The sequence below is a fragment of the Oxyura jamaicensis genome, chromosome 11 (genome assembly GCF_011077185.1).
Source record: "Oxyura jamaicensis isolate SHBP4307 breed ruddy duck chromosome 11, BPBGC_Ojam_1.0, whole genome shotgun sequence".
NCBI classification, from domain to species: Eukaryota; Metazoa; Chordata; class Aves; order Anseriformes; family Anatidae; genus Oxyura; species Oxyura jamaicensis.
In genome coordinates this window covers 2,826,024-2,839,587 of record NC_048903.1, presented here as the reverse complement: position 1 = coordinate 2,839,587, position 13,564 = coordinate 2,826,024, and the positions used below count along the sequence as shown (strand labels likewise).

Sequence of the window (13,564 nt, the reverse complement as noted above, 5' to 3'; positions counted from 1 at the left end):
TCTAGCTGCCTCTGCTTTAAGGGGTTGCACTGGAAACCATCCATAGGTACGTTCCAACTGCAGCCATTCTGTGATTCTCCTATCTCTTTGCACTCTTTGTATTGCCCATGCCACAGCTACACTAAGGTCACCATAGTGTATACATGGAGGTTTGTGTGTCTTGAGAGCAGGGGTGAGATGCAACCAAATTTGATGAAAAGAAATTTTCTGCCACCAAACAAAAGCAAGATTGGACAACCACTGAAAAACAAATATCCAGCAGCCCTGAATCCTCCCTAAAACTTGCAGGCATGAGAAATCTCAAGAGTAACAAATCATTGGTTTGGTATACAAAGCTTGGACACCACATACCCCAACAATGGCAACTTTGGAAAATAATTTCACCTCAACACTGTGCCTCAGATCCTACATCTTCAAGGGTTTCACATTTATTTACAATACACTCCATGGGCAGTTTTCTGCTCCTTCCCTCTTCAAGCCCTGGTGATAATGCCAGCCTTACCCATGCAATAGTGGAATTTAAAGCATGTCAATACTACTGGGGAAGTGTGTAGACTGCATTTCAGCAGTATTTACAAGTATGATAACCCTTTATTGTTCTAGGTAACTTTTTAAACAGAGAATCCTATAGTGAACCCTTGCCTTTGTTGACCTGTTAGCTGCTATTCCACATGGCTGATAATGGATACATGGTGACCTTGTACTGAAGCTGCTGGAAGAAAAAAAAGTGTAAGCCAACAAGCTCCAGGTAAGTTTTCTTTTTTTTTTTTTTTTCCCCTCCTCCCATAGCAACATAGGAAAAAGGTACTGTATTTTGATACCCTTCAAACATGAAAAAGAAGTTGCCCCTTGGCTTTATTTCTCTGCAGAGGAAACTTGCACAAATGACACAGGCAGCTCAGGCCCACTCACTAAAAATGCTATTAAACAATATTGCCAGTTTGATTTCTTCTATTAAAAGGAAAGCAATTTTTTGCTCTGCTGAACACTAATGCCTGAGATTACTTAGTGAGTGAGAACTACCCTGGACAAAGGCATGGGTTTCATTTCCAGCATGCCAAAGACAGCATAACAGTGCTCAGTATGATCAGTCAAGTCACCCATCACCGACGGTATAAAGGCATTCAAACTGCATTTAATAACAGAGTAATCAATCAGAATGGCCACAACAAGTGTACCTGAGATAGTCCCGTATATTCACATGTGACCAATCCAGAGTTTTCATCCACCTTTGGAATTTGAAAGTGTAAGAACAGATTTGCTCACCTTGATCTCAAGGAGCTGCAGGATACGCCACTTCTCACTACCTACTATCTTGTCATTTTATACCCTTTCCTGCAGAAAGCTTCAAGAGCAAGCCAGGTACCACATATCCTGCTGCTTCTGATGTTCTTTCAAAACAGTTGCATCTACTTTATGTGGCTGCATAGACACAAACTCTTATCTCACAAAGAAACTAGTTAACCACAAATGGCACAAGCTTGATAGCAACAAAGATAGCTGAGTCGGTCTCAAACATCATCTGACTGGGGAATTCTGCCATAAAATTCCAAACATTACAAATCTTCAAAACAACCAGAAGAGAAAAAGACAGGATATGTATATTTTAAAGCTATTTGAATATATCAAATTTTTAATCTCTTGCTTTGGTGCTGGGAAGTTGAAATTTCAGGAAATAACTATCTCCCTCATTGTCATCACACTGGTCACCACAGAGTGGTGAGGGAGATGCACAGCACATATGTAGTTCTTATGACAGTTAATGTTCGAGGGAAAAAAACAGAAGGTATTCAAGTTTATTACATCCTTCCCATTCAACAAGTACTTTAAAGTAGGTCATATTTTTTTCCACTGATATATGAAGGGGCTGTAAGTTCAGCTTAGATGAGGCTAACCTACCATTAATCTTCTATATGAAAGCTTTTTTTTCCCCAAGCATGGTTCAGCAACAGGTAGAACATGAAAAACAAATGAAGCAATGGTTGTCATGCTTTGTCCACTGACACTCTGCAGAGTGTAGAAAACACTGTTGTTACTCAAAACTATAATAAAGTGTGTTAAGTGTGAAGTTGCTGCATTATTTATTTCTTTGGGTCATTTTAATTGGGCCCGGGTCTCTCTGCTACAACAGAAACAGCTGCTTAAAAGTTTTAGTTTTTCCTTGGAAAAAATGCAAAAACCTAACCGTCTGCCAAGACAAAGATCTGTCCAAGCCATGCCACTTGAGCATTTTATGACCATTTTTGATTAATTATTTCTGACATAGAAGTTTGCAACGCCAGATTATTTGCATGCTTTCCAGCTATCATATCTACAGCATCTCATTCAGGTAATGCATTAAGCATAAAAGCTAAGACCATGGTTCAGGCCACCTAAATGTCACAGCAATCAGGTCACAGCTTTTATCTTCAAAAGCACAATCTGTTTTAATAAGAGAGTGCTGAAATGTGCATGGGAATCCACAAACAAGCTACTAGAAGTTTGCCTTGTTTGAGACAAAAGAAGCCCATTCCTGCCGTATAGGAACTGCACAGTTTCTACATTTACTTTACTACTGCATTATGTGTCAGGGAACTGAACAACAAGGAAACACTGAGAAAAAGTAAGCAATTTTCAAGTTTAAATTAACCTATAAGAAAGAGGCCATTAGGCAGCAAAAACAAACAACATGCAAAAAAGATGCATATCTTACAGATCACCTAGGCATTTGTTTGTGTAGGTTATTCACAAGTCTGTCTTTAAACAAAAGATAACTCTTACAGGAAACTTTGAATATTTACAAAAAAAAAATCCATATTCTGTCAACCTTTTACCTATATTTCAAGTAGGACTACAATGCTGCCTCACACTCCTCATTGGCTGTTTGCTATCAGTTCAACTCACAGAGCAAGTCATTGCAGCCTGAAAGAAAGGATTGAACAGACTTTCCAAACTCTAGGTTTTAATTCATATACTGTGACTGTAATATTTCCTAAAATCTTAGTTTAAGCATGAGTTCTATCTGCGTTCTATACCTCCCCCACTCCCTTTTACCGCTGTTTCAAGGACAAACTTTCATTAGCAATGTGATCTTTAGCACCGGCTCTATTGACTGTAATGCATGGTACCGCTCTATTTACTCAACACTACCTCATTGTTTGTAGTGCAAGCTTAACCAGTTGTAGGAGAATTGCATTGCCAATGCCTTAAAAATTAAAACTCCCCCCCTCCCCCCCCCCCGGGGGGGGTGGGGTTGTTTTCGGGGTTTTTTTGCAGTAATGTCCAAGGAAACAGGAATTATAAGACGACAGTATACGTATTATCCACATTTCTGTGGATAATGAGATTCTCTCTCATTCCTTTAACTGAATACAGTAGAATACCATAAGCATGTATGGTATTCTACCATAATAATACCCTGAATAGACTTGAGATCCAGTAAGCATCTTATCTTATAATGGAATCCAAGTGATCCTTGCTCATACCCTTATAAATATCAGCAGAAAAGTCAAGCTTTCATAGAACTGCTCTGAGTATTCCCTTTCTTGTTCAACATGCTTTCAAGAAAATAAATAGAAGTCGATCCCTAGGCCAACTTGCCTTTAAACTCTGAAATTTTGAAGTCACAGACCAGTGCAGCAACCCCACACATCAAGAACTGATAACGTTTGAAAAAAGGAAAAATGAAAATAAGTGAAATAATAATTGTAGTAGTCTACTACTGAATAAGATCAGAACTTCCATTTGGCCTTCCAAGGGATTCAGACCTGCCCAATACAGAACTAGAACACTAACAGGGGCATTATTTAGATGTTGCTTCCTCTTACAGAACTGCATTCTCTTTTCTATGTAGTGTCTTGTTTTCAAAGCATTATGACTGACAAAGCATAATGTGAGCTGCATAGAATATGAAGTGAAACAAATCACACAGCTCCTTGTGATCAATTCTTTGTGTCTGAGATTTGAAGGGAGAAGTAGGAGGTGATTTATAGTTTCTTCTGTTTCTTTAAGTATACCACAGAAGCAGCAGTTCTCTTCTACCTTGCACATTTACCTGGTGTCCTTTCGCAAGCTTCACAATAAGCAAAAGTTCATCCTGTCAGTTTGTGCTGTAAGGAATGACAGTGCCTAGTAAACTAAAAGCAAGGAAACTCCCAAACTCTTTCATTGTTTCAGTCATTCTTGCAACTGTAACATATTTTCCAGTTCTCAAACTCGAGCATCTTCCCCCAGTCTGATAGTTACTTGATTCAAGATATTTGATGTATTATACACTGTTTTGTGACTCTCTTCACCTTGAATGACTCCTAAACTAACTTTAAGGTATTCGGGAACACAGTTACAATAATATCTGCTTACAAAGGAAAACCTCCACAATGGTTTTTGTGCTTTTATTTTCCTGGTTGCATAATTTAGCTCTATTTTACTTCTGGTGGAATTCACTGTGACAGAATTACTTCTCAGGGAAGTAATTTTGTCTTAATTTATGTAAACACATTTGATTTTACACACTGCAAACGTCTATACAATTCATTTAAACAATAAAGAACATGCTTAAATTTCCCTAGAATTAGAACCAGAGAACAAAAACACCACTAATTAGCTTTGGTTTCAACTCAGTAAGAATGGTAATGCAGACAGTCCATTGGCTGCCCTAGAGCTCTAGTGACAGAACCTTTTTCTTTTAAGCTAAAGGGTGTCCAACATCACCACAGGAGCCTAGTTCTTTTAAAAAAAAAAAAAAAAAAAAGAGAGAATAAGATAGTTCCACCTATATGCAATGTTTCTTTCCACTGTAGCCTGCTGGTTGAGTACCCCAGAAAGACTGAAGGATAGAAAAACCACTCAGGTTCATAAACTTCAGATGCCACTGATACCAATGTAGGGAAGAGAGACATTATTATATATCTAACTGAAAGATACAGAAGTTCCAATTTTAACCACAGAAAGCATAAAATGAAACAGAGCTGACATTATTTCAGTTGTTTCTTAAAAATAATTCAAATTCAAATCAGCATTTTTATAGCTTTGGCCACAACACTGCTTTGCTAGCAATATCAGTTTCTGTCAACATCCATGTGTCACTCATGAACCTGGCTGCTGCAACACATTGACAGAGGTGTTGTCCTTGTTGGGCAGCGCTTACCTATGCAAGATCTACTGAATATAACTTGAGGGTGTTTTGTTTTTCTTGTTTGTTTTTTGTTTTTAAAGCCCTGAGCAAGCCAACACACTGATGCAAGAACTGTGCAGCCCTTTCAAAAGCTGTGACAAGAATCAGATTAATTCTTACCCAAGGAAGAGAGAAACAGCGAAGGTTTGCAGACAACACAGCATCCACACCAAATTTTGTTAACTGCTTCCCTGCTAACATGTAAGAACTGGTAGAGACATCGCATGCATTTTTATTATTAAAAGGGTAGAATCCAAATCCTTTATTCCTCATAATTATTATAATTCCTCATTATTGCTTAGCCACTTTTGAAACCCCAGAAACACTTCATTAACACTTTTCCAGGGACTTTTTTCCAGTAGCTATTTACAGCAAGTCATAAGAAGTTCAAAAACTTTGAGGACCACGTATTCACCAGCAGTAATCTTTGTATTAATAGGCTTTTACCCTTTGTTTTACCATCTTCCAGTGACTTATATAAAAGTGTTGCAAGTACAATTTCAAGAGAAATTAAAGTATTCAGGTATAATATCATAGCAGTGAAAACACTGCAATGTGCCAGTGACACAGCTTTAAACATTGCACAACCTCATATTGTGTGAAGACAGGTATTTCTAGCTTTCAAGCTACTCTGAACATGTCATAGGAACGTTTATTTTTTATATATGCTAGTCCATCCAGACTTAGTAAGAGACTTAATGCTAAAGTTTAAACTTCACCGGAAGAAGCAGCAGCATCCACTGCCATAAAAACTCCACGCTAGCTCATCCTCAAACCACTGGGCCAAGTTATTCACTTCAAATGAATATGGTACTTCCCTTAAAATTAAGAGGAGAAAGAAGTAGCACAGCTAACTGTGAATACCACATTTTTATGCTTTCAGAGAAAGTAATATGCAGCTTTAGCCAAATACCTTTTATTCTCTGGTGATTCTAAAGTGAAATGTACCTAAACACAGGAACAAAGCAAGGTTTAAATAAATACTCAAGGAGTTCTGATGAAAGCATTGCAGCCTTCAGAGAAACTACAATATTGGTATATGTATATTGCTATATGCATATAACAGAGGGACTGTTTCTGGTATTAACTCGATAACTTTTGAGAGAACAGATGTGTTATAACACAGGGGGAGCTGAGTAGCACAGAGGATTTGTAATGGTAAAAAAAATCCTACACTATCACCAACAGAATTACAACGAGAGCTCTTTAATGAGAGTTTGCCATCCATTTTCATTGCTAAACAGAAAAATTCCATATTGCAACAGCCTGCAGTTACAGGAGGCATTACCACCCCCTTGCTTCCCTATCAGACTGACAATAATCCAATTATTAGGTATCAAACATTTTAACTAATGTTAAGCTAGGTTTATTAATGGAAACAGGAAGTTATTAGATGCTTATAATAAGAACCCTGCATAAGACTGCTCACAGCCCTCTCAGCCCTCCTGCAAGAGGTGTTTGTGTCTCACCTGCCCTGACAACCTTGTGTGTGCTGGGGCATCCTCATCACTTACTGCTGGTGCAAACCAAAGCCACAGTTTCACAATACAAGCTGTTTGGTAGTCAGGCTGCCTTAAAACACTTCTCTCATTTCAAACGCAGTGCATGACCACACCTTGGTGCCACAGCTGCCCTCAGCAGCTAACCACCTAATCTGCCTCGCTGCACATCAAACAGAACCGCTCCAGACCAGAGCTGTTTTTCAACTCAGCACTGGGCCTTGCTCCAGTTTAATATGCAGCCCCCAAAATCTTTGTATTGGAAAAAGCAGGGGAGGGAGGTCCATGTAAGCAACATCTTAGTGAAAGGTGCTACTGAGAAATTTTTGTGCAACTGCAGCTTGAGAGCATGATGTGGGGGCAGAAATACTTTAAGCTGGTATCACCAAACATGCTGGATCATGAAAACACAACCAAAGGGTGTAGTTTCATGGGATGTGAGCTTGGACAGCAAAGCAGCTTACAAGTTCCCACCCTACCTGCTCATTTCAGCGATCCTGTTTACAGCACAGCCTCACAAAGAACTTTACTGACACAACAGAAAGGATGGCCAAGCATGGTGCAGGGGCAAGAAGCTGGCTTTGCAGCTGAAGCCTAATCTTGTGAAACTACACCCTAAATATTTGCTGTGGAAAGAACAGCCTGCTCAGTAACACTTGCCAGAGGTTTGCCAAACACCTGCTCCAAAACTTCAGAACTCAGACCCAGCTAACACTCCAAAACTCCAAACAGACTCTGCCAAGAGTTATATTGGGCTGATATAGTCACCAAACAATCTCAAATTGGAAGACCCACCACAGTCCCAATAAATAAACAAAAGGTTGTGATCAGTTTCAAGAAAAGTCTTTGACCAAAGATAATTTACATGCTGCTTAGTTCCCTTGAGTTAGCTAAACTTAAGACAGTAACAAAAGCAACAAAACAGTAAGAATTAGCTTTCTGCTCCAGAAAAACAGCCCAGCATTACCATTAAGATACATTTGAACATCCTTTTTCCTATTTCACGTTTTGGGGGGGTTGCATTTATTTGTCTTTTGATTAACATCTCAAGTCAAAAAAAAAAAAATCAGTGTGCATTTTTAGGCTTTTTTCCTCCAGTCTTAAGATTCAGAAGTACATTGAAAAAACATTTCAGAAGTCATTTACCTAAAATGAAGGTGTGACAGCTGGAAGGAGAGAGCCAAGAAAACTTTCTGCTAGCACTTTGTGAAGAGGAGGCTGCAGAACAAGTTTCTCTTTTTTTTAAAAAAAAAAAAAAAAAAAAAAAAAGTTGCAACCGGTTTATCAGGTTAGAGGAATTCACTGGTTCTTCCACCTCTTCCCTGCCCGCCTCCCTTTCTTTCCAAATGCTCATCTAATCAGCTTGTTTCTTGCTGAATTTGTTGATACCTGAGAAAATAAACTGCTCTTGCAGCTCACATAACCAATCAATAGGCATTCGAACATGCTTTAGAGAAGTGGTAATTTGCTATCACCTGAAGAGGTGGCAACCTCTCAGTATTTTCAATTTGAACACGGTTTAGCTGAGAGGGGAAAAAATGCACAGGTTAGCCTTTCTGTGATAAAGAATATGAATTAAATTTATCACTAATGTATTTCATCCAATGTGAAGTTTGATGAAAGACCAGCAAGACTAGAACAGTCTTACAAACAAGTTTTTCATACTTATATGTCACTCCACAGACAAAATTTGGGTGCTTTCAAAAGGTCCAAAAGCAGACCCAGCTCTCATGAGAACCTCTCCCTTTTCATGTATATCGTTCAAAGAAGGATGGTAATTACAGCTAAACACTGCAGACACCTCTCCAAAATGATTAGCTCTTCTTAGACTGCATCCTTTGTCAGGGACACATGCAAATATTGCCTTGCAAAAGGAAAGCAACATGTCTTAAGGCAAATTATACTGATTTAGCCAGGTTTTCTGTATGGGAAGGATTAAGAAATCCACAACACTTTCAACTTAGCATCAGATCTTTAGCTTAAGAATCTCTATGGCTATAATCAAAGAAGCACATGAAGATGTCAGCTTTTTAATGACAGTGTAATGGGGATGAAAGAAAGGTAAAGTTTGTTCTGGTTTCGCTCTTTTAAAACAAGCTTCCATTCCTGCAAGGTTTCAGATAGCAACTTGGAAACATTTTTTCCCCTTAAAAGTTTGGAAACTGGGAAACCATAAAGCTCTAAAACGAAAAAGAAACTCTAGAAAATAAAACTCTAAATCACATACTAAATAAGGAAGTTACATGATTTGAGGATGTGACCAAAGAAACCTAGCAAGGATGTCCTAGTGCTGCAGGAAGATATTCAGGACTCTGTTCCCTTTAGTAAGTATTACAGGTAACGCGTGCTTAGAGGCTTACATCACAGGTTCAAAACAGTTCCAAACATACACTTGAACTTGAGATTTCCTGCTTTCTTTGTTTAAAAAAAAAAAAAAAAAAAGGCCCCTCATGTTTTCTACTCAGTAGCATTCTTCAATTACAACACCACATCTCAGTCAGCAGTTTTATGCTCACCATTAATGACCCTACAACAGAGACAAGTTATTACTGCCATTTTGAACTAAATACATCAAGCGAACTGCTTCCAAAAGGCATACACTTTATGACTTGTGGTAGTTATTTCCCTAATATTTGTATATATACAGGATCTTTCCTCTCCACCCAAAACATAGCTACCAAACATTGCACATCAGCTACAAGAAAATACAGCTGGATCCCATAAGTGAACTAGCATATGTGGAATCAAATGCTTGTTAGCCTAGACAAATACAGTATGAAAAATCTTGTAGAAAAATGTACAGAACATACACTACAATAAAATAAGCTTGATCATTTAGGGGACTCTGTGCTTCACAACCTCTCTTTGTTAAGTTACACAGCAAAAATACGTCGGGGAAAACAGAAGTGTTTTAGAATACTTGAGACAAACCCAACCAATGAGTAGTCTGAGGTGCAGCACTATGAGAATATGAAGTACAATTGAAATGATGCAACATCAGTTGAAGTGCTTTGTTACCAAGCATAGTAAAGATTTAACCAGACTGTAGGTTTTTGGTAGACTATCATTCCTGGAAAGTGAACTAAAAGTAACAGGTTTTCTGCTGTCAGTGGGAAAACTCCAGGCCCACGGAAGCTGATCTACTATTTACCAATTATGAATTGCCAAATCAAAATCAAAGAATGGTTGAGGTTGGAAGAGACCTCTGAAGCACAGATAAAAGTTACAACAGCTTTATGCTTGGGGATTCTCACTTCACTCTACGTGTAGGGACTGAGAACCCAACACAGAAGTGAGTACTGAAACTTTCATTTATAAGATTAAGGTGAGCACTAAAGTGAGCAAGTTCAGCTGCATCATCAGATTCTCTACCACAACCCAAGCAGGGTGTGGAAAACGAATTTCACATACTCTACAACATTATCTCAAATCAAGGTACACGTCTGCTTCCTTTTCTTCCTCCTTTTCAAATAACCACTTCACCCACCAGTACTTTTGCTAATCAAAATACTTTACTGAGGGGAAAATAAATCTGTATGTGTCAATAAGTACCTGACATCCTTAAAATACATGATGCAGTTAAATCATTTAATGGATCTTAAAAAATGCAGAAAAAAAGGGTCTACTGTAAAATAATACACAATTCTACCTTTTGCTGATATTGCAAGTGAGAGGATGAATTAATTCTCCCAAACTCCCATGGAATCAGGGAGTACGGAGGGGCAAGGAGACAAGCTTAGGTAAAGGGTGTTCCAGCACATCTATGACAGAATTGGCCACATCACAACTGGCATCCAACAATTAACAGCAAAATCATTATTTGGTTGCATAGATATGCCAAACAAAAAGGATAAAATTGTTGTTTTTCAAGAGTCTCTACCACACCTACACACAAAGGTAGTATTTCCTTTTATTTGCTAAATCAGACCCACCTACAGTGCAATTTACAGCAATAAGATACAATCTCTCATAAAGTATTGAGTGTAATTAAAGTGTGTCTGTTATAAAGGTAAACAGAGTGTACTAGGCTAAGCTGTTCCAGATGTCTTTAGCGCAAGATCTGGGACAAGATCAAACCTGCAGCTGCACATTTTCTCAAGGGTTATTCTGAAGCATTTAAAAAAAAAAAAAAAGCCTCTTGGTCTTAGAGTCTAGCAAAACTTGTGCAAGTAGAATAAATGCCATCCACAGCTGATATTGAGAGATTTTAAAACACAAGTTACATATTTCTGTTTTTAAAGGTACCCACTCCAGACTAAAATGTTAACCATTTAGTATCAAAGAGGTTTAGGACCTAGTCTGCCAAGTTATCTCTGTGTCACCAGAAGTTACAGCAACATGAACCTGTTCTACTGCCTAAGCAAGTTTCTTGCTGAAACACACCTACAAGTGATTCAGACAAGGTGTGGAAAGCCAGTTTTATATGTTCCGCAAAAACGCACTATTGTATTTTTCCACTCAAGCACATGTTGTATGCATAAAAGGGAAAGAAAGCAAAATTTCATGAACTGAGTATGTACACAGTACTTGCATTAGAAGTTTTAAAGTAATTTATGGCATGTTGAAGTGCAAGGACCATATAAATTTACAGAATTACTGTTAGTGTGATACTAAATTAGTTGAAGAGTAGAATATAGGAATTGTAGAAACAATCAATCACTTCATTATCTACTAAATCTACTAAACTAATTAAGCTCATTTGGAAGAATGACATATGACAAACACAGCTGATGTTTTATGTAAGCATAGTTTTGATAAATTCAACTAATTTCAAGAAAAACAACCAAGAAAGGGTTAATATTTTGATACACATCATAGCAGAGAACATTAATTAAAACATAACACCTACATTTTGAAAGTTTGATCAGTACTGCATTTATCATGTTTATCATCATATTTATTTATATATATTTAAGTCTTGAGTAAGAGAAACGTGGAATAAAAGGAGGCCTACCAACATAATCCGAAGCCAAAACTTCCAAGAACCAGAGCATGAGCTCAAATATTCTGGAGCTGTACCTAACTCTCAGAATTATAGGACTCCCATTTCAAATGCTTCAGGTCTCTTTTTGGTAGGTTTAAACACAAAAACTTGCTAGTGATTTCACAGTGAAAGACAAAACCGAAGTTTTTCTTTTTTGGGACTGTTGAGTCTTGACCCTGGATTCTCCCCCACATTGCCCCCGTTGCAAAGAGCAGCACCTCACCTGTTGAAGAACCCGGTCCAGAGGCTCTGCTTTGCCCAGTCCCTCTGATGTTAAACCACTCACTTCACGACATTGATCACTTAAGTCCAAATTGTCTGCTTTCACCAGGGATTTGTGCAGTGTCCCTACCTAAAAACAGATGGACAGAAGTGAGGAGCGATAAACAAGCTCTGCTTAACAACACATTTACAATGCAGAAAAATCAGAAAGGTGCAGTATCACTGCCCCGATGACTATCATGATGAGCAAAAAAATGCATTTTTTGATAAAGGTTTCAGAAATGGCCTGGGTTTCCTTCCCTCCCACCTGGGAGAGCTGTGCTCTCTGCTGAGGGCCACAGGAGCGGCTTCAGGCCTCGCCGCTTGGGCTTGGAGCTGAGTTTTGGGGGAATTTTTCGTTGTAAAGGGAAGACCACCAAAAGGTAAGGCGCTTTCCTGAATCTGTTCACGAAATTGAGAGCCACGTTTGTTTTATTACAGCCCTTCATCTCTGAGGGATTATTATTCACGAAAGGGCTTTGGGAGGGAGCTTAAAAAACAAAACTTTTTTCAGATTAGCCTCAAAATTAGAGGAATTTAAGATTCCCTGAAAAGTTATCCAAACAGGGGGCTATTTTTCTGTACAAAGGAAGAATAAAAGCGCCCAGCGGGTGCCGTGAGGCGGCCGAGGAGGGGCGCCCAGCCCCAGCTTGCCCCGGGCGCCTCCAGGAGCCCCGAGGAGCCCTCAGGTTTGGGGCCACCGATGGTCCTAGAGGGCCGGGGAGGGGAAGGGGGTGGGAAGAGGCCAGGCTTTCTTTGAAAGTTGTTTCTTCCCTTCAAACGGAAGGGAAATAACTTTTTTATTAAAAAAAAAGAAAAAGGCTGCGCCCGAGGAACGCGCCCTCGGACCGGGTGTCGAAGCCATACCTTCTTGCCGGGGAGATCCACAACTTGCCACACCAAGAGAATTAGTTCCCTCTCATCCGAACCCAGTTTAGCCCCATATGCACCAGCTGTTGCCCCAAACAACACCACCAAAGAGTCACTGCGCGAAGCCGTCATGACCACAGGGGTGAAACAACTACAATCAAAAGCAGAGGTCAAAAAAAAAAGAAGAAAAAAAAAAAAAAAAAAAGAGACACACAAACAGACAAAAAAAAAAAGGAACAAAAAAAATCCCGCAAAGGTTCACCCCCTACCTCCAAGTGATCAAAGGGGAAAGGAGAGAACGAGGAGTCACAATATTAAAAGGAGAAGAAAGAGCTACTTAGGAGGTAGGGTTTCTGAGACCAAAAAATAAAATAAAATAAAATAAAATGGAGAAAACTTGCATCTCTACCTGTTCCCGGTGATCTCCTTCCCGGGGCTGATTGGAAGGTAAAATTAGCAAGCTGTGGGGTTCTTTCCCTCTGACATCATGGCAGAAGCCCAGCCTGAGCTTGGCCTTTTTTTTTTTTTTTCTTTTTTTTTTTTTTTTTTTTCCTCCCCTTCCCCTTCTCCTCTCCTGAGTTACCTGCCCTTGGTGCAGCTCATGTGACTCTAGTCAATCTCCCGGAGGGACGAGGCCATTGGGTCTCTGGGAAAGGTGTAGGAGGGACGGAGGGAGCCTCAGCGCCTGGCTGATCCGGCCTGATTGGTTTTTGAGGGAGATGAGAGGCAAACTCCCTTTCTCTCCCTTTTTCCAACCCGCAGGAAGTGTCCCTCTACCTGCTTTCGGTTCGGCGGAGG

At 39.3% G+C, this 13,564-nt stretch overlaps 1 protein-coding gene across 6 annotated transcripts in view; it reads right to left on the bottom strand.

Annotated features, from left to right (window-relative positions):
• The window catches only part of ESRP2 (epithelial splicing regulatory protein 2), a 44,460-nt gene extending 30,896 nt beyond the window's left edge, over nucleotides 1-13,564 (bottom strand). The window contains exons 1-4 of one of the 6 annotated variants that reach the window (XM_035336542.1): nucleotides 13,350-13,564; nucleotides 13,176-13,202; nucleotides 12,764-12,917; nucleotides 11,859-11,987 (exon numbers count right to left, since the gene is read on the bottom strand). In XM_035336542.1, the coding sequence (XP_035192433.1) occupies nucleotides 11,859-11,987; nucleotides 12,764-12,917; nucleotides 13,176-13,202; nucleotides 13,350-13,369 (330 nt within the window). In that variant the 5' untranslated portion in view covers nucleotides 13,370-13,564. The remainder of the gene's footprint in view (nucleotides 1-11,858; nucleotides 11,988-12,763; nucleotides 12,918-13,175; nucleotides 13,203-13,349) is intronic. The other 5 variants (XM_035336547.1, XM_035336545.1, XM_035336541.1 and 2 more) reach the window with 5 other exon arrangements.